The sequence below is a fragment of the Sciurus vulgaris genome (assembly GCF_902686455.1).
Source record: "Sciurus vulgaris genome assembly, chromosome: X".
Taxonomy (NCBI): Eukaryota; Metazoa; Chordata; class Mammalia; order Rodentia; family Sciuridae; genus Sciurus; species Sciurus vulgaris.
In genome coordinates, this window is record NC_136471.1 from 126,820,642 (window position 1) to 126,841,372 (window position 20,731).

General features: G+C 39.4%; 1 protein-coding gene across 1 annotated transcript in view; it reads left to right on the forward strand.

Annotated features, from left to right (window-relative positions):
* Positions 1–20,731, forward strand: part of PIR (pirin) — a 90,373-nt gene that overhangs the window by 24,347 nt on the left and 45,295 nt on the right. The window contains exons 4-5 of the mRNA XM_079123261.1: positions 4,581–4,664; positions 7,927–8,133. Of these exons, the coding sequence (XP_078979387.1) occupies positions 4,581–4,664; positions 7,927–8,133 (291 nt within the window). The remainder of the gene's footprint in view (positions 1–4,580; positions 4,665–7,926; positions 8,134–20,731) is intronic.

Consider the following 20,731-nt stretch of genomic DNA (forward strand, 5'->3'; position numbering starts at 1 on the left):
TGTTTTTCTGTTTTTCCTACTCAGTTACCAAAAGAGAAAAAACAAAAACAAAAAATCCAAAAAAACAAAAAACACACCACTTAAAGGCAAATGGAAATGAAAAAAAAAAATTCCCTTAGAATATAAACTTCTTGCTTTTAAGTTTTGCATCTTATTGCCAGAGAATGAGGTACCCACACTCTTCCTTCTAAGTACCATTTGGAAAGAAACAACAAACTATATTTTCTTTTGGGTTGTAATTCTTCAGAATTAATTTATAGTTCCTTGAGGGACACATTTCCTAAATTACATATGGCAAGTGACACTTTTCTGTCATCGCTGTTTCGGGTTTGTTTCTTTCTCCCTCCATACACAAACACAAAGAAATAAGAACTGACAAGGAAGCAAAAATATTTAGTAAAGATCCATGGAAAGGACTAGAAGGAGGAAAAGAGGATGCAAGACCAAGAAGCACATCAAGTGCTTTAAGAAAACACCTGGTTCAGATTACAAATTTCTTACTTAATTAGACACACACAACTGTTGACTTTAAACATAACACTCAAAATTCGTCAACCACCCACGGCAGTTCTCCAGGTGTTTGTGATTATGTAATGCCCTAAAAAATCATCTGGATTGTGTCAACGCTCAGAAGTACAGCTTGAGTTTTTTTATTTTTTAAATCCTCTATAGACATTAATTTATATGTAAGGTCTCAGGGTAGCATTTACAGCACTTAGCAAAAAGTAAAAGATTATAATAAAAGGTCAGGGTTTCCTTGGTTTCTGAGGTCTTTGCTTTATGTAGTAAAAGGTAGGCATTATGTGTTCAGTAATTCTTCGGTGACCAGACTTCGAATTCAGATTTTCTAGTCTTTAGGATGGGAGAAATGATGTTTACTTTTGTATTACCAGGGAGAAAGAGGAGGTCCGCTCTGCAAAGGTAAAGGAATAGGGGAGATGATGGTCTTCACGATCTTTGAGAACAGTGTTGAAATTGTTCTCTATAGATCAAATTTGAAAATTAAAAAAAAACCTCTCCTCTCTTGGTGTCCACTTAAATTTTCATCTTTAAATGAGTCACGCAACAATTTATTTTTTGAAGTTCCCTGACATTTTTTGATGATGAGCAAGTTGAAAGCCCTTAGGCTTGGATAATTGAAAAATATTTGGGAATGGAAAAGAATATGATTTGAAAGGGACTCTTTTGAGAACTCAAAGGGGAGCTTCTGTCCAAACAGAATGGAAATGGCTTTTTTTAAAAATAATTTATTTAGTTTGATGCATTGTAAACAAATGGGGTACAACTTGTTTCTCTAGTTGTACGTGAAATAGAGTCATACCATTTGTTGTAATCATACATTTACATAGGGTAATGGCGTTTGATTCATTCTGTTATTTTCCTTCCCCCCCACCCCTCTTTTCCCTCTATACAGTCCCTCCTTCCTCCATTCTTGCCCCCCTCCTACCCCCATTATGTGTCATCATCTGCTTATGCAATTTAGGGAATTGGTAAAAGCTATGAGTTCAAGAAGTTGGGAAAAAAGCACAATTCATTCTTTTTAAATACCAATTTAAACTGCTCTATTTGATTGAAATTTAAGTGGTTACGTAACAGTAGATGCTGGGATTTTAATCACAATTTGCTTTTTCTGGTTCATTCACTCACTAATGGTTAATAAAAATTTGAAGTGAAATTTCTGATATGAAAAAGGATAATAACGTTAACTTTAAGGAAAACATTGGGGTAGCTAAAGTATGAAACATTTATCCAATAAAGTAACTGTTAGAAGTTGTCACCCTGAGAGGAAGAGCCATGAGTGGTTTGCAGATAAACTTCGTTTTTTTACACGCCTTTCAGGACTGTCTAGGCTGATTGGCAATTCCTGTAGGAGTCACAGATGAATTTCACAAATGTTTACAAATTAAGCAAAACTGTTGTCAAATCTAAATAGAATGTACAAAGAGATCCTTGTATCCTGACACACACATGACATTTTAAGTCTTAAATACTAAGTTGTGCATTTCAAAAAACAGTATTACCACATCCCTTAGGTAATTAAAAATTCTAAGTATTTAGTTACTCTTTAATCATTGTTTTCTAGAGTAATCATAACAGCCTTAAAAATGAGAATTTTAGAGTTGCTTGATTTTTTTTTTTGCCTTTTAAAAATTCTTTTTTTAGGGCCGGGGAGATAGCTCAGTCAGTAGAGTGCTTGCCTTGCAAGTACAGGCCCTGGGTTCAATCCCTGGCACCACAAAAAAAGAAAAACAAAAAAAAAATTCTTTTTTTTTTTAAAGTTTTTCCACACTTTTATTGGTACATTATAGATGTAATGATGGTGGGATGTTATTACGTATTTGTACATGCACATGATATTGCAATGTAATTTGGCCAATAACACTCCCCAGTACTTCCTCCATTGATTTTTTTTCCTTTTAGTAAAATAAGATTTTACTTAAATCTTATTTAAATAAGAAAATAAAAAGCAGATTTTCTTCTGCTTTTCAGAGTTTTCTACCCATACAAAATGCCTACCATTGCTGACTGCCGATTTTCAAGTTCATTTTCTAGATTACATTGTCAAATAGAAGTTTCTTTAAAGATGGAAATATTCTATAAACTCCCCTATCCATTATGATAGCCTTTAGCCACATGGGGCTATTGAGCCCTTAAAATGTGGCTGGTGGGGGGGGGGGTACCAGAGATTGAACTCAGGGGCACTTGACCACTGAGCCACATCCTAGCCCTTTTTATATTTTATTTAGAAACAGGTTCTCACCGAGTTGCTTAGGGCCTCACTAAGCAACTGAGGCTGGCTTTGAACTTGAGATCCTCCTGCCTCAGCCTCCCAAGCCACTGGGATTACAGGTATGTGCCACTGCCCCCAGCTTCAAATTTTATTTAATTTTAATTAATTTAAATTTCAACAGTCCCATATAGCTAGTGGTTACTCTGTTGGGTAGCACAGAATTTCCATTTTTTAGTTTCAATATGGACATAAATCTGGAAAAGTTGACTTTATGTGAATTCATTTGACATATTTCATAAGCGTTTATTGAGTACCTAGTAAATTTGTGTGCCTGGTATCAGAAATGTTTCCTTTGGACTTCCTGAATTAGTTTTTAGGGGAGGGTACGGAGATACGTGATGTTGCATCCTACACGCCTGTGAACATGGACCCTACTATTTCAACAGGAACTACCTACTGAGGGAGTGAGCCCAGTGACTGGCTATGAGCTCTGGCATGCCAGGGCTGCTGCATCTGAAATTCTCTCAAAGACATTGCATGGGTGGGTAGTGGGACCCTGTCACTGATTTGTATTTCTCTGATTATTAGTGATGCTCGCTTTACTGTCTTAGTTACTACCAACATTTTCCTCAACAAGTTTTTGGTGGAAAAAATCAAATAATTCTTCCCTGCCACTTAATACTTTTGTCTTCCCCTCCCCCAGTTTAATTGAGGTATAGTCAAGAAGTTAAAAATATATATACAGGACTGGGGATGTAAAAAAAAATATATATATGTATGTATATATTTATATGTATATATGTATATATTCAAGGTATACAATGTGATGTTTTGATATATGTGTCCAATATGGAATGATTATCACCTCACATAGTTACTTTGTGTGTGTGTGTGTGTGTGTGGTAAGAATACTAAATATTTACTACCTTACCAAATTTCACCTATACAGTACATTATTATTAACTCTAGTTACATGCTGTGCAGTGGGTATCTAGAACTTATTGATCTTATAACTGCAAGTTTATACCCTTTGGCTTACATGTCTATGTTTTTCCTGTGCCTGATCCCTGGTAACCACCCTTTTCCTTTCTGTTTCTATCAGTGAGATCATGCATTTTTGTCTTTGAGTCTGTCTTATTTCACTGAACATAATGTCCTCTGGTTTCATCCATGCTATTGTAAATGGCAGAATATCCTCCTTTTTTAATATTCTACTGTATTGCAATTTCTTTATCTAGTCATCCATTTGTAGGCACTGAGATTGTTTCCAGCTCTTGGCTAAATAGTGCTTCAGTGAACGTGGGAATGCATATATCTTTTCAATATTTTTATTTATTTTCTTTGAATATATATCCAGAAGTGAGATTGCTAGATCATTTGATAGTTCTGTTTTTTAAAATTTTTTCAAGATGCGCATACTGTTTTCCATAATGGCTCTACCAATTTACAGTCTCACTAGGAATATATAAGGATTCCCTTTTCTCCACATCCTCACCAATACTTGTTATATTCTGGCCATTTAATAATAGCCATTCTGACAGTTGTGAAGTCATATTGCATTGTGATTTTGACTTGCATTTCTCTTGTAATTAGTGATGCTGAACATTTTCACTTATACATGTTGGCCATTTTATGTCTTCTTTGGAAAAATGTCTTTTCAGGTCCTTTGCTCATTTTTTTCTCCCATGGGAAAGCAACTTGAAATAGGAGAAAATGGTATGCAAAGCATGATAGGGGTTAATATCCAAAATACATAAGGAACTCAAATAAGCTAATAATAAGAAACCAAACAAAATCTGATTTTCAATTAGGCAGAGGACCTACTTTTTCTTCTGTTTGTTTTTTAAAGGTATCTTATCTTCTGGATGGGGGAAGTATGGCCCATGAAGACTTCTGTGGACATGTTGGTAAAATGAACCCTGGAGACCTGCAGGTATGGCTACGGGCAAAGGATTGCTCTGATGTTTTAGTAGTCTTTGGGTGTGTGTCCTTGACCTTGACCATTTCTAGTACATTCATGCTTTCTGTCCTCTCCCTATACTATTTCTGACCTCTCCCTTTTTTATGGATCCTTCCACTCAGCCTGGAAACCTGTGCGGGCAGGTCTCTTGTGTTCTTCTTTCATGCTTTTCTTTGACCCCCCTCAGTCGCTTTCTGTCCCACCTTTTTTTTTTTAACATTTTTCAAAAGAGTAATCGAGAGTAACTGTCTCAACTTCCTTTTCCTCCATTTTCTTCCTCCATTCATTGAAATCAGAGTTGGTCTCTCGGCAGCCCCTCCCCAAACCTTTTCTGAAGTGGTTCAGGCAATGAACACTTGTGATGTCCCAATTGCCAAATTCAGCAATGATTTCAGTCCTCATCTTTCTCCATCTCTCTGCTGCGTTAGAGATGATTTACTATTTACCGTCTAACTCATTTGCAGGTACTGTCTTATTTCACCTGAGACAATAGCCTAAACTCCTGCACCATCCTAGTCTTGTCTGAGATGTATTATAATTAAAATTCCTAAGAATTACTTGGATCATCTTTGTAAATCTGAACTCTGTATCAGGTACTTTCTGGGATCATTTATATATTTGTGGATGATAAATGCACATAGTTGAATGGTGGTGTTTCAAAGAACAGGAAATTTAAAGACAGAAAAGCAAAAGGACCAAGAGTCGTGGTGAAAAGTCAATAGTAACCTCTCACCGGAGCAGAACATAAAATAGAGCCTGTCTGGAAAGGTAGACATGATGAGTGGGTGTGTCGAGATCATGGGAAGCAGTTTGACCTCTGCATTGGCTTTATCATATGGCTGTTTCTGCAGCCATATAAGTGAGGTGTTGGTCAACACTTCTATTATTATAACTTCACATTTGGTTAGGATGATGATTGCATAGTATCTTTCAGTTTATTTTCACACGAAGGATCTCATTGAAATAAGTATTATTTTTATTTCATTTAAAAAATGGGAGAATAAGGACTTAACGATAGTAAAACATAAAAAAGATGCCCATGACCTCAGAGATAGCAAATAGTGAGGAAAGAGAATCTTTTTTTCCCCTTGCAAATTCAATGGGTGGGCCATTTTAAGAAAAATATTGCCAAACTAGGTTATATGTGAAAAGGTTAACAAAGACATTGGACCTATGGAAAGATGAACTGTTGCTGGAACAGGAAAAGGCCTAAAATTGGGAGGATGTCTTTGAGGAACACCAATAGCTATTGTCAGACAAAAAATTTTGAATCTCCAACTTAATCAACCTTGTTAAATGGAAGATAGAGAGAAATCTATTTAGACTTAATGAAAGAAAGAAATCTCTAACATATGACTGGTTTTCTTGCCTCAGAGTCTTTATCCCATGCTGCTGCTTCCTTTGTATGGAACCCTCTTCCTCTTCCTCTCCCCCTTCCCCTAGTCAATCCTTACTCTGCCTGAGGGTTTCACCCTCAGGTAAACTACCTTGAACTGCAGGACCACTTCATTTGCTCTCATAGAACTTTGTCTCTCTCCACAGTGCCAAGTGCAATTGTGAGGTCAAGAGTTATTTTATGCAATGGTTTCTTTAAGGATTTTTCCTCCCATAAGGACTGGATGGAAGATGATATTGCCTTGTAGTTTCTTGGCCCACCTCTGAGTTCAAATGGTGACAGTTCTTTCTTTTTTTTTTTGCTTGATTTAACACTTCATTATTATTTTTTTTTTATTGTAAACAAATGGGATACATGTTGTTTCTCTGTACATGGAGTCAAGGCATACCATTTGTGTAATCATAAATTTACATAGGGTAATGTTGTTTGATTCATTCTGTTATTTTTTTTCCTTCCCCCACCACCCTCCCACCCCTCTTTTTCCTCTATACAGTCCTTCCTTCCTCCATTCTTGCCCCCCTCCTTAACCCTAACCCTAAACCTAACCCTAACCCTAACGCTAACCCCTCCCACCCCCCATTATATGTCCTCATCTGCTAATCAGCAAGATCATTTGTCCTTTGGCTTTTTGAGATTGGCTTATCTCACTTAGCATGATATTCTCCAATTTCATCCATTTGCCTGCAAATGCCATAATTTTATCATTCTTTATGGCGGAGTAATATTCCATTGGACAGTTCTTATGTATGTACACAGTACCCCATCTCCAGTGCTGCTACTCTCCCGGAGGGCTTTCTCCAGCCCATGTACTGGGCAGCCCAGATGTGCCAGGACTATAACATGCCCATTAGAACTCTTAGTCATTGAGGGATGGAAATGGGAATCAAAATGTCCTAGATTCCCCTCTCCTCCATGCAGTAATTCTAAAGGGTATTTCCATGGTCCCCAGTGGCATTGAGTCCCAGGTGTCCACAGATATAACCTCATTAACACAGCTCTTTGGCTTTCTGCCCTGCCTGTCTTCTTCACTTATGCTTCTGCATCACTTTCCAAATAATCTACCTGCAGATAGGCCCTTGTCTCAGGTTCTTCTGTGGCAGAACCCAAGCTAAGACAAGCAGGAAATGTACCCATAAGACTCCATCCCTTCACTCCCAGGTTCCAAGGTTAGTTTCTAAAGCTAGCTCCTAATATGCTCTTAATAAAGAAATAAACACTGCTCAGCAGTGGAGGCAACAACTACGTCTCCAAAGTAGTGATTCTTCCATTATTGGAATTGGGCAACCAAAGGCACAAGTCAGTTATCGATGGTGTAGTGGATACTGAGAGCTTCCACATATATATTTAGACCCACACATATATATTCCTGGTGCTGGGCATACTGGCTGCTGGTGGCTCATTGCTCCATCCCTCCTTTCCCAAAGTTGGCCACCTTGCCCCAACTTGGGATAGTCCTAAAGGTTCATCTCAACTCCAGGGTTCCTTGTCAGATTGGTTCAGGCCTGTGTTGTAACTGCATTGCTGGTTGGCTTCTCCCTCTGCCCAATACTGCTTTCTTCATTTAAGTGGTATTTCCCTAACACTCAGGGATATCCTGGAGAGGATTCTTCCATGTGCAGGAATTCCCTTTCTGATTCTTTGATTTCAAATGAAGAAGCATTTGGAAAACTGGAAAGAGCTCCAGCCATTTTCACTGATGTTTATTACTTCTCAAATTGCCCAAGGACTGTGAGAGCACACCTGTCAGATGCATCACTTAGAGATGATGTTGTAATCATCTCACATGTAAATGTGTTAGGGCTGGGCTACTTCTCCATCTTCTTGGTTTGATGTTTGCAGTGGATGACCGCAGGCCGGGGCATTCTGCACGCTGAGATGCCTTGCTCTGAGGAGCCAGCCCATGGTCTGCAACTTTGGGTTAATTTGAGAAGCTCAGAGAAGATGGTAGAGCCACAGTACCAGGAGCTGAAAAGTGAAGAGATCCCCAAGCCCAGTAAGGATGGTGTGACAATTGCTGTCATTTCTGGAGAAGCCCTGGGAATAAAGGTAAGCCATGCTGTTGCATGTCTGGGAAATGTGAGGGATGAGATGACATAAGACTGGCACCATCTGCAGTCAGTTTTCATTGGGTTCATTATAGTTTGTGTCTCAAGGGATGAACTTGCTTCACAGGTATCAGAATAAGTACAACCTGAGGGAACCCATGAATTTTTTGCTATGTGCAAACCCATACAGTTAAGAAAATTACAAGGGAACACAGCCACATACGAATTTGGTTGAAAAACAATTTTCAAGGTTCGTTTTAATATGTATGCAGATTTATCCTAATCCCTTCCACTTGTAGTGCCTATTTAATGCTTTGAATTAAAACTTGTTGGGACTATAAGATTGTTGCCTTTAAGAAACAAACAAAGGAACAAACAGCAGGACCAACTCTGTTCCATAAAGATTTATGTAGATTATTTATGACCTACTTAGTAAGTAAGGAAAGCACACTACTGCAGTATACAGAGGTTTTTTTTTTTTTTTTTTTTTTTTTTTTTTACAAGTTAATGTGACCATTTATTTAACCCATACACAACATGTCCTGTGTATTCTTCTCAACTGAGACTTTATACTGTTTAGGTTTAGGGCCCCACCTTTTTGTTCACATCAAATCAGTTGAGGCTAAACATTATGGACATATTTATGGGAGGAAAGAGCTGTGGCAAGCATTGTGCTATTGCACACTGAAACCACTTGCTGGGGAGGCCAATGGCCTCACACCAGCCAATTTGAGGTAATGGTGAGCTGGGTAGCGTGCTCTCTTAGATGGGGTTTCCCAGAAGCAGACCCTGAGATGCAGACTCCTGTGCAAGTGATTTTAAAGGAAGTGCTCCTGGGAATAGTAAAAGGAACCAGGACACAGTTGGGGAGGAAGCCAAGCAAGGGCGCCATCTCAGGCAAAGTCCTGAAGAGGGTGTCTTTAACCTAATCCTGCTGGGGATGGTGGAAGATGCAAATGGCTCAGAGTTGTCCTTACCCACCCCAGGCAAGGAAGCTGGGCTTTCATTCTCCCTCCTCCATTAGTCATTGGCTGCAGCCACAGATTTTGGGGCTGGAGAAGACACAGAAATGGTTAAAAGGATCTGAGGGGATCTGTGAAGGGTCTGGACACATGGCACCTGGCCACGAGAGCATGAAGATCTTAGGAACTACTTTGTCATTCTCCCAGCAGGCCACCAACACTTAAAATTATTTTAAATACTAACTCATTAGTATTTTACTTTGAACGTTTTGTGTGTACCCATGAGGATAATGCCTTGGCAGTGGCTACTAACTACTACTCAATAGGATGTATTACATGGTTAACAGATTGGTTATGATTATTGGTTGGGATTTACTAGTTTTTCTTTATTCAGCACTATAACCTCAGTTTTTTACCTATCCCATGTCTAGGTGTATGTATTCTTTTGCTTTGTATTTCCAGTGCACACAGAAGTAATTGAAGGAAAAAAAATCCAAGTTCTCTCTCCATTAAGCATAGCTGATGCTCTCTACCCTCTGATAGGCCTCTTGCTTACTTTGCCTTAGTTGGAAATGAGCTTTCTTTGTGTTTCTGTGACCCGTTTTTGCTTTGCCCAGCATTGAACAGTTCCCTTTTCAGCTGCTTGTGGAAACTTTCCTCTCTTCCGGTCTGCAGAGGAGAGTTAACATCCTGTGAGGCCTTCCTGGAGTCAGGCCTTCCTGGAGTTAGGACATCACTGAGAATAGTGTCAGGCAGAGAGGTCTAAGGGGAACTAAGTTAATGCAGATGTGAAACTGTTCCCTTTGTCCCATGTGGTATTTTTCATTGTTTCTAGGATTCTAGGGACATAACTTTCAGGGAGTGGATGGTAGAAAGCAGGTAGTTCCCCTCCATTTTAGCCAAAGCACAAGACTGTCCAGTTGCTTATATTGGAATTATCTGTAAGATTTCATTTAGAAAAAGACTTGAGCTGTCTGCAGCTAAAAAGAAAAATCAGACCAGTGATTTAACAGATAAGCAAAGCCAGCAATATCATGAATCTTTATAGTTTTACAAATGTTTTTCATTTATAGAAAACACAAGTCAATTTTAAGGTTGAAGCCGGTTCTAATTATAGGCAGGACATTTTAAAGCATTTTCAAGCAGCAGACCATGTGGTGTTACAATTGCAATGAGGAATTAGAGACCAGAGGTAATGTTTTAGCTTTTTAAAATAATGTCTTGGTAGCTGCTGGCCTCTATTGTTTCTTTTTGTCAAGTAAAACCTCTAAAGTGAATTATATTCTCTTTGATTTGAGAGCATTTTAATAATGAGAGCCTCTTGGAACCTTGAGTAGCATTAATTTGGATTTCTAGAAGCAGGATGGGTCAATACTTACCTGTGTGAACTCTGGAGACAGACTGAGTTAGAATACCTGCCATGAACTAGCTGTGCAGTATTAAGCAAGCCAATTAATTTCTCTGTGAATCAGTTTTCTCATCCATAAAATAGGATTTCTGTAAGGATTAAGTGTCCTTTTATATAACAAGCTCTCAGAATAGCGCTGGACACATTGTAAGCACCACAGAAGTAGTAGGTGTTATTATTATTCTGATTACCTTGTGTTAACCCAGTTGAGCTGAGATTTTTATTTGCCATCTATGCTAAAGGGATTTACTATGATTTGGGAAAGATAATTAACCTGCTTTGAACAAAGGACACCAGTGAGTCACTGAGGGCTATTGGCCATTTCTCTGTGGGTCTGATAAGAGACATAATTTTGTACATAAAGGGTCTAGATCAGTATAAAAACACACTGAATATTGTTTTGCATCAGGAAGATAATTTCAAGTTAAATTACAAGGTGAGGCAGAGACTATACCTTTCAAGAGATTGCTGTATTTATAACATACAGAATCAACAATACCTCCCCTTCCTGCAACTAAAATATCTTGAACATGGAAGACATAGACTTAGTTACCATTGTAGTACTTCTGACTTTAATATTTATATGGATTGCCTGGGAATCTGATACAGCAGGTCTACAGTGGTAGCTGAGATTCTGCTTTTTTTTTTTTTTTTTTGGTACTGGGGTTGAACCCAGGGTTGCTTAACCACTGAGTCACACCCCAACCTTTTTTATATTTCATTTAGAGACAGGGTTTCACTAAGTTACTTAGGGCCTCGCTAAATTGCTGAGGCCACAGATTTTGAACTCGCGATCCTCCTGCCTCAGCCTCCTGAGTTGCTGGGATTACAGGTGTGCGTCACTGTGCTGGGCTGAGATTCTGCATTTCTAACAGACTCTTAGGTGGTGCCCGTCCTGTAGGCTGCGAACCACCGTTTGGAGTATGTGTAATGCGCACAGCATCCAGGATAGGAATGTACCCATTGTGACGAGGTTCGACTAGGCTCCTGTGGAAGATGTTAAATGGTCTGGTTCCATGGCTTTTGGCAAATTGTATTTAATCTTTCTGGACTTCAAGTTCCTGCATCCACAGAAAAGGTTAGGAGCTTTTGTGCAAGATGCTATACCCTTACCCACAACAAAACTGTCTTTGATATTTCCAAGGCAGGATGTATCTCCATTTCTTAGGTTGTACGTGTGTAAGCATTTATTTGGCCCTTGGAAAGCTATCACCAGTTTTGAGCAAGATTCTGCTTCTGCCAGGACAGCCTGGTCTAATGTGAAGGCTGAGAGGGGAGAAAAGATAAAAATGGGATAGTTTGAATAGTTTCTGTCACTTCTGGAAGGTTACAATCACATGTTTATTTCATGAGAGTATGCAGTTCTCCAAACCCCATACCGTTTTTATCAGTCAGCCCATCAGCTATATCCGTTGCCAGCTCTCTGTGGAACACAATTCTTTTCTCAACAAATGCCTCTGACTTGCCTCCTGCTGCTCTAAATTCTATTAGTTATGTCAGAAGTAAGCCCCGAGGAGTCCTCAGCCCCACCAGGGTCAGAGAATGGCAATCATGGAGCCAGATGGCCTGGGTTCAAGGCCAACTCTACCACTGACTTGCTTTGGAGAACTCACTTAAGCTTTCTGAGCCTCAGGTTTCTAATCTGTAAAATGGAGAGGACTATAGTGACCTAGTTCAAAAGGCTTTTAGGAAGAGTATATTGATAAATATATGTAAAGTAGTTAGAACAAGTACTCTGTGTTTGGCACGAAGTAAACTCTGTGTAAGTGTGTGCTATTTTTACTTCCTTTCCAAAGCTTTGGGACATGTTCATGTGGTCTATAAAGAATCTTCTTTCTGATTGGCAGACTATCTCTTCCTGTATTGTATGATAACTAAATTTTTAAAAAATCAGTTTCCAAAGGACTTTGCTAAATAACTCCTGGAATTTGCTCAGATCAGTTTTGCCTTCTACCTATTTCTCTATTTCAGGGCATACTCAGTGAAGCCCATTTCTCCTCTGCCTACTCAAGCTTGCTTCTGTTCTCTTGGTACAAGTTGCTCTTTCAAGCTCAGGAGGACAATTTTGCAAAGTCGCATTTAAAACAAAATGATTACGTCTTCAAAACAGGTAGCAGAAGCACACACACTTTTTTTTTTTTTTTGCCTTTAAAGTATTCCAACAAGTTCATGGGTCCAGCTTGAAAACCATGACAGATATTCTTCTAATGGCAGAGGTTGAGTGAGACTGTGGGTTTCTGACAGAAGGCACTTGAGAGTATGGACTCCAGCTGTCTCAGAGAACAAGCAAAGGAAAATGATCCTTGCTCAGAAAGAACCCCTTCCTTCCAATGGCCTTTCTGTTAATTTATTTTACTTATAAATCAGAAAGCTCTGATAGAAGAGCAGATCTGTGGGTAAGATCTGTAGATAATTAACAAAGTTTCCCTTCATGGTACAGGTGGGGGAACATAGATAAATTCAATAAATGTCTTTTCATTTTTAATTTTGAAAGATGGGCATGTTTACATATTTAAAACATCAACCAGAAAAGGAAAAAAAAAAAAAGAAAATCAAATCTTTTTTTTTTTTTTTTTTTTTTTTTTTTTTTTTTTTTTTTTTTTTGCGGTACTGGGGATCGAACTCAGGGCCTTGCACTTGCGAGGCAAGCACTCTACCAGCTGAGCTATCTCCCCAGCCCGCAAAAAACAAATCTTAAAATCAAAAACAAACCGAAACAAATGAAGAATCTAAAATTGGTGTAAAGATTTCAGCAACATGACCACACAGAGAAAATATTTATTTTCAGGGCTTTTAAACATCGTTCTCTGGCTGCACATTTCTTAGTGGGTTAGGTTCTAAAGACCAAAAGAATGACACAAAAATTTTATACTTTGATGTGTAGTTTTATTGTTGGTGTTGGTATTATAATTTGGTAACAGTTTCATGTGTGTTATAAGATAAATAAGTAAATTTGTTAGTGTTTTTAGGAATCAAGGTGGTTCTTTTTTTTGGTGGTGCTGGGGATTGAATCCAGGGCCTTGTACATGCAATGGAATCATCAAGGTTTTTCAGTGTAAGAAGACATATACAAGCTGAGCACAGTGGCACACACCTATGATCCCAGCAGCTCAGGAGGCTGAGGCAGGAGGATTTCGAGTTCAAAGCCATTCTCAGCTACTCAGCCAGGCACTAAGCAACTCAGTGAGACCCTGTCTCTAAATAAAATACAAAATAGAGCTGGGGATGTGGCTCAGTGCCCCTGAGTTTAATCCCCAGTACCCACTATCCCCAAAAAAGATAGATAAAAATAGAAGAGTTAATAGTGTAATATTCAATGCTAAATATTAAGTGGACACATACAAATGAATGTCCATTATCTCTTTGTGGCAGTTTAGGTAGACCTAGTATGATTCGGTCACTTTAGGAATCCAAGATTTTTCATCATGTAATTTTATGTTTCTTTCTGATAATTTCATTTCCATTGGCTTTTATTTCCAGTGTCCCCCCCCCCCCCTTGGGTTCATTTTAATTACATGCTACAAGAAATGCTAAAGAAGTTCCACCTAAACAACTTACAGTCACCCCAATGAATTCTGGCAGAATTTCCCTTTTGAGGCCTTCAATAAGTGTACTGCAATGGCTGATGGGGAGGAGAGAGGAAAGGGACTATCAGGGTGAGGTGGAGCGCTTCCTGGTCTCCCTTTGACTTAGGGGAAGGAGGGAAACATCATTGGAGAGAATATTGCAAAGTACTGTGGGAAAATGGAATTGAGGGGCTCACCATTTTCATCTGCTTGCGGTTGCTCATCAGGGTCCAAACCAGCTGCCTAGCTCATCGGCATCTTGACTTCCCTCTAGATCCACACCAGCATCCTGTGTTCCTAACTGATGACATTTTTGGACTGGCACTTCTCATTTTGTTCACTTGTCCCATTTCTCTGGGATCTCTGTTCATTCAGTCATTAAGAACCTGCTTTGTGTACATTGGAGATACGATGTGAATAAGATACAACCATTGTCCTCAAGAAAGGTCATAGTTTAGGGTGGGGTCATAGTTTAGAGAAGCCAGCAAACATCAGAATTATAATGTGACATGGGAAACCCTAAAGTAACAGTATGTAAAAATTCCATTGTAGTCCAAAGGAGGAAGAATTAAATCTGCTTGTATAGATGAAGGGAGGGAAAGAAAATAGAGAGGGCAGAGATTGTCTTATAATGGTTTGTATAAAAGGCTTATGCAAGCCTTGTATGTATATTCCTGCACCCTCTCTTGGAGGGTTTTAAACAGCAGGGATTTGAGGTTCAGGTAGAGGTGCCCCCACCAGCCTAAGCATGTTGTGCATAGTCCTATCTCATCTCAAATTTCATGGAGCAGTTCATTGTGTGGCACCTACCCGGAGCAGGCCAGGTGGCCCAAGCATATGATCAGCATCATTCCACAGACAAGGGCAAAATGGGGCACAATTAGGTTGTTAGTCTTGCTTAGTAAATAAGAGAATACCAAAGAAATGCACCCAGCAACTTCAAAGAAAATGTGCTGTGGTAGGCAGCCATAGTTGGCACTTCATTTGCAGTTAGGAATGTTCAAATAAACAACGGTCAAGATCTGCTCAAATCAGCTGTACAAAAGGTTGCTCTTGCCCAGGGCAGCCCACTCACCCCAGAAATACCATTCTTGGTGTGCACAAAGGGTGCCAGATGTTCTTATTCCTTCAAGATGTCCCCATTGACCCAATCACCTAGGAAGTACATTCCAATGGTGTCAACAAGCCCTCTTCTGCCAGTAAATGAAGAATGGATAGGTGTATTTTTAAGCCAGAAGTTACATTCTGTTCCATTCATACATCCTTTGCGCTAGTGATCAGGATTATAAATTTGCAGGGAAAACTAAGAGCTTAATGAAAACCATAAAAAACCAAGATGTCACCTTTAAAAAAGATGAGTGGACATTTTTAGCATATTGTTGTAATCACTCCTGTGACTGTCAAGGCTTGTAATTTTAGGATATGATAAGTCTTTCCTCAGGAGCACATATTTTTTCTAAGCATAGCAAAAAATACAGGATAGCATCAAAGAACTTTCTGTAGATAACTCTAGCATATTGTATTAAAAAGCTGAGATGGGTGTCAGTATTTTAAAAACTGGTATCAGCATATATAAATCTATGTTGTTAATAGCTATAAACATAGAACTTTATTTTGACCAAAGGACAAATCCTTGGGAGCATGTAGCTTTTGAATAATCGGACCAAACTTACACTACATATGATAAGTAAATTCAGTGTCCGATATTATTGTAATTACTTAAAGTGTTAAAAGTTTATGGTATGTTAATTATACCTCAATAAATCTATTTTTAGAAAGAATTCTACAGAGCAGGAATAGGTACTCCAGTATGGCCAAATATTTTAAACTTTTAACTCAAATAGGCTCTAAATCATTGAAGTAACTACTCTATTAAAAGAGGAACATGGTACAGTCTTAAAACCACAGGGAATCCTTTTTATCATCCATTGCAGATCCAGGGGTTATTTTTATTCCCTTGGGTTAGTAAAAGGAGATGAGGAAGCTGAAAGAACCTACCATTACTGGAAGGACTTCCACATCCACCATGGGGAGATTGGAAGGATTTCCCAGGAAGGCATCCTGGGAAGTTATGACATTCGTTCAGTTGAGCACAAACACATGTACTGAGGGCCAACGGTGAAGGTATGGGGAGAAAAGATGAAAAAATCAAGAAGCTGGAAGGGCACAATTAGAAGGACAGACCCATCAACTGGTAACATGAGTATATTGTGGTGAGTCCCCAGAATAGTAAGTGTGGTGGGTTAATGGGAAGACAGATTAGAAGGCTCAGCCTAATCTGAAGATTAAAGAAAAGTGAGCCTAAATCTAAAGGACAGAGTTGACCCAGAAAAGAATGGGAAGCCTATCCAGTGTAGGAGACAGCGTGAGTTATGATGTTTCTCCACAGAGGTGTAAAACGGTGTCCAACTGTATAAACCAATGTTCTAAGAAGGTTAGAAAAGTTACCTTGTTCATGTAAAACTCATCTGGTAATTTGCTCTCATGCCAGTATCTATTAAAGCCTTTCACTGTGGAGAATGTAGATATTACATTTGGATTAGAACATGAATTGATTAATGTCCAGCTTGTCCTTGTTCATTGAGAAATAATAGCTTGACTCTTTTTCTGAAAATGTTACAGGCCTCCTTGTTCTCTTTGCTTCCATATAGATAATCATTTTTAACATTATGGAAGGAAACCATCATATTCATAGTTCTTTTCCTGGACCAACTATAAACACCTACTGGAGACATTGTTTTTTTATTTATTGAATTTTTTATTTGTTCTTTTTAGTTATACATGACAGTAGAATGTATTTTGACATATTATACATTCATGGAGTATAACTTCCCATTCTTGTTGCACACAATGTGGAGTTACACTGGTTGTCTTCATATATGAACATGGGAAAGTTATGTCTGATTCATTCTACTGTCTTTCCTATTCCCATTCCCCCTCCCTTTCTTTTATTCCTGTTGTCTAATCCAATGAACTTCTATTCTCCCCTCCTCTTATTATGTGTTAGCGTCCAAATATCAGAGAGAACATTGGGCCTCTGGTTTTTTGGGATTGGCTTATTTCACTTAGCATGATAGTCTCTGGTTCCATCCATTTACCAGCAAATGCCATAATTTGATTCTTTATGACTGAGTAATATTCCAATTGGAGATATTTAAATGCTTCCTTTTAAAGGAAGCCATTTTGAAGTCCACAACAAGGATCATCTTTCCTACCACCTTCAAACACCTGTCTTGGGTTAGTTTTTGTCTCATCTTTAGGTTTTTAAAGTAATTTTGGCTTCGTCACCCCACCTTCTGTTGTTTATTTTTTGGTGGTGCTAGGGATTAAACCCAGGGCCTTGCACATGCTAGGCAAGTACTCTTCAAACTGAGCTATATCCCCAGCTCTCCTGTTATCGTAAATAAGTGATCCACAAGAGAGGGAGAACTGGGCTATTCAAAGGAGTAAGGAAAACAACCCAGCAACTTTTCTACTCCATCTTGGTTACTTCAGCATTGATTTTTGTTCCTTTCTACCTTTTCTCCACCAGTTTTCTTGTAGATTGCCTGCCTTTCCCTCTCCTGCCATACACACCAATTATGTTTCTGCCAATTGAGTCCTGATCAGATTCTGTTCCCAAGCAGCCTCCACTTCTGGCTGTGGTAGCTGTCTTTGTCAGGAGTCCATACTCACCTATGACTTTGTCTGCCTTGGGAGACTTTCAGTGTCTCTGACTAACTTCTGAGACTTGGTGGAGATACTGATTTGAGGCCATCCGTTACTTATCAGTCCCAAAGAAGTTTTAAGCAAGAGTTCCTGGTGACTGTCATGAAATTTTTTCTTTGGTTTTAACTGACACTCTGTCAGCCAGATGCACTGAAGCAGACTAGGACATTGGAGAGGGCCTAGAATTTGGTAGAAGTCAATTGTGGAGAGTTGAGGGTGAGGAGACAACCAAAAGATGATATTCCTTGCTACCTCTCTCCAATTCAGAATGGACTAAGAAGTAGACTGAGAAGGTGGCCAGGTAGGGGTGCAAATATCATCTCTATTACTGATTGAATCTGGCTAAGAGCACGTGACTTGTACCTGAAACCTTTTGGGTTTGCTAATACTTCCCCCACTTCATTAACCACTCCAGGAAGAGCTCTAGGATCGTAGGCATCTTCAGAGGCATGCTTGTTATCTCATGGCAAAAAAAAGAAAGAAAGATACATGAAAAGCCCAGAAGGGCTGGGCCTGAACTGAGCTGAGCATGCTCAGTTCCTTGAATTACCCTCATCAATCCCTTCCTACCCTCAGGGATTGCTGAGGAAGGCAGAGAGCATCTGGCAGTGTTTCCTCATCAGGACATTAGGGAGGGGTCCAGAGGCGCCCCCAAACATTCCCTAGTGTCATGTTCTATTATTGTATTAGATTTGACAGTTAGTGGTGACTGCCCCCTCAGGGAGGGAGATGAGAAGTTTGTGTGGGCCTCCTCCCACCAAAATTAACTTCTGCTCTCTAGACTCAATTGTAGCCCCTGAAGGATCTGAAGTGAATACAGAGTATTTTCATTATATTTATATCAAGGAACATTGGTATTCTAGGCTGTACATTCACTCCCTATTCTATTTTCCTGCTAAATTATTTGTAGCCATGTTGAGGGGTATATGAGAAGCCCAAGTAGCAGCATAAAAATGATCTCAGTAGTAAAATATCCCAAGCTTGAATGCAAACCTCTCCTGTTATCAAATGCCTAAGATGAAATACAGGTCAGATAAAAAAAATTCTTGCCTTTATTAATCAAGTCAAAAAATTAAAATTGTATTCTAAATACAGAAGCAAAGCATCTTTACCCAATTTTAATCCTGCTTTGCTTGGGTGGAACAAGGATTTTCTTTCTCTTTCTAAGCAGCATAGGATGGGTTGCATCCCCTGCACTAGATGTATCTCCATTAAGTCTGCCAAACTTGAATTCAACCTCAATTTGCACTTATCTCACTTAAAAAAAAAAGTATTCCAAGATGGGCATGGTGGCACACACCTGTAATCCCAGTGGCTCAGGAGGCTGAGGCAGGAGGATCAAGAGTTCAAAACCAGCCTCAGCAAAAGTGAGGCGCTAGCAATTCAGTGAGACCCTGTCTCTAAATAAAATACAAAATAGGGCTGGGGAGGTTGCTCAGTGGTTAAGCAACCCTGAGTTCAATCCCCAGTACCCACAAGAAAAAAAGTCCCAAAAGGTAATAGAAGACACATTTATTACATCACCAGCCCCAACTCCATGAAATTTCATTGCACAAACAAACCTCCAGGCTCTAGAGCAGTTATATCTGCAGAAAAAGTAGCTGGGCAGTGCAGAGCATTAACATAGGAGAACAAGACCACATGTCCATACTGCCACTACTCTCTGAGGTGACACGTTGCTGCCTTCTTATAAACACAGATTGTTTGTGTTGCTGGCAACTCCAGGCACTAGGCCTTAAGAAAATCCTCCAGCCAATTACAGAAGGCTGATGAGAATATGAAGAAGTAATCTTCTCATCAATATGCAGAGAAATACAAATTCAAATACTGTGCTACCACTTGACACCCCTCAGATTGGCGGAAATTAGAAAGTTGGTTACTGTCAAGAGCTGGTAAGGATGGGAAGAAATGGCAACATCATGGCTGGCAGGCAGTTGTCATTGTATTCTTTGTGGCAAGCAAGCTGGCATCACTCAAGCTAACACTGCATCTAAGGGGCATCCCCCAAATTTCCCTCCTGGAAATTTGTTCCACTAAAACTTCACCAGGCAGACAGATGACAGTGGTCATCCCAGCAACACAGGTGGTAGAAAGCAGTCAGCAGTGATAGATGTTCATCACTTAGGGAATGGATAATAAGAAAAATATGGAGATCCCATGAGATGAAATACTGTGTAGCTGCTAGAAGCAATGGCCTATATTTACTTAGACTTATTAACTTTCAGAAAATAATAATAATATGGAATCAAATCAGAACAAGGAAGCAATTTAGCACATCTTGTAGCTTGATTCTTCATCAAAGTCTTGATGTGGAGGGAGAATCCAGAGCCTCAGTGGGCCAGTCAGGTCAAACCCAGGCCCTGGAATGGCTGTAGCTTCCTCTGCTGCAGGGGGAATGGGAGTAATTAAGGCTGTATCAGAACTTGGCAGTCAGCCAGGAGGGGTAATGGCAGCCACAGTGGCACCCAAGCATCTCCATAGGACACCAGGGGCTCAGGAGCTAGTGAGGCTAAGAGACGCTCAGGAGGCATATAAAAAGTCAGTGAGATTCTCTTGAACAACCTAATGAGATAGGGAATGGAAACAGGTGAGATTAGCAACTTGCTCAGGGTTACATATGTAGTAAGTGACAGATCTGGGATTCTAACTAGATTGCCTGGCTCCAGAGTTTGCTCTCTTAACCACAAGCTCACCCAGGTACTTACCAGTTCAGTGCAACCCATTGTAAATTAGATTTTGTGCTAAGAGCAGGCTTTAGCTGTGGAAACTTTAAAGATAAAGAGGTCTAAGAGGAAAATCTTGACCAATCTATAATTTTGCTAAGGAGTTGACCACTTTTTACTTGCCCAGGAATTCCTGAACAAGCCCTCTCCTGAATTGGAAATAGATAACTGACTCCTATAGGTCCCCGGCTATTCAGCAGATTTGGTCAGTGCTGCAGTTTCTCTGAGATGT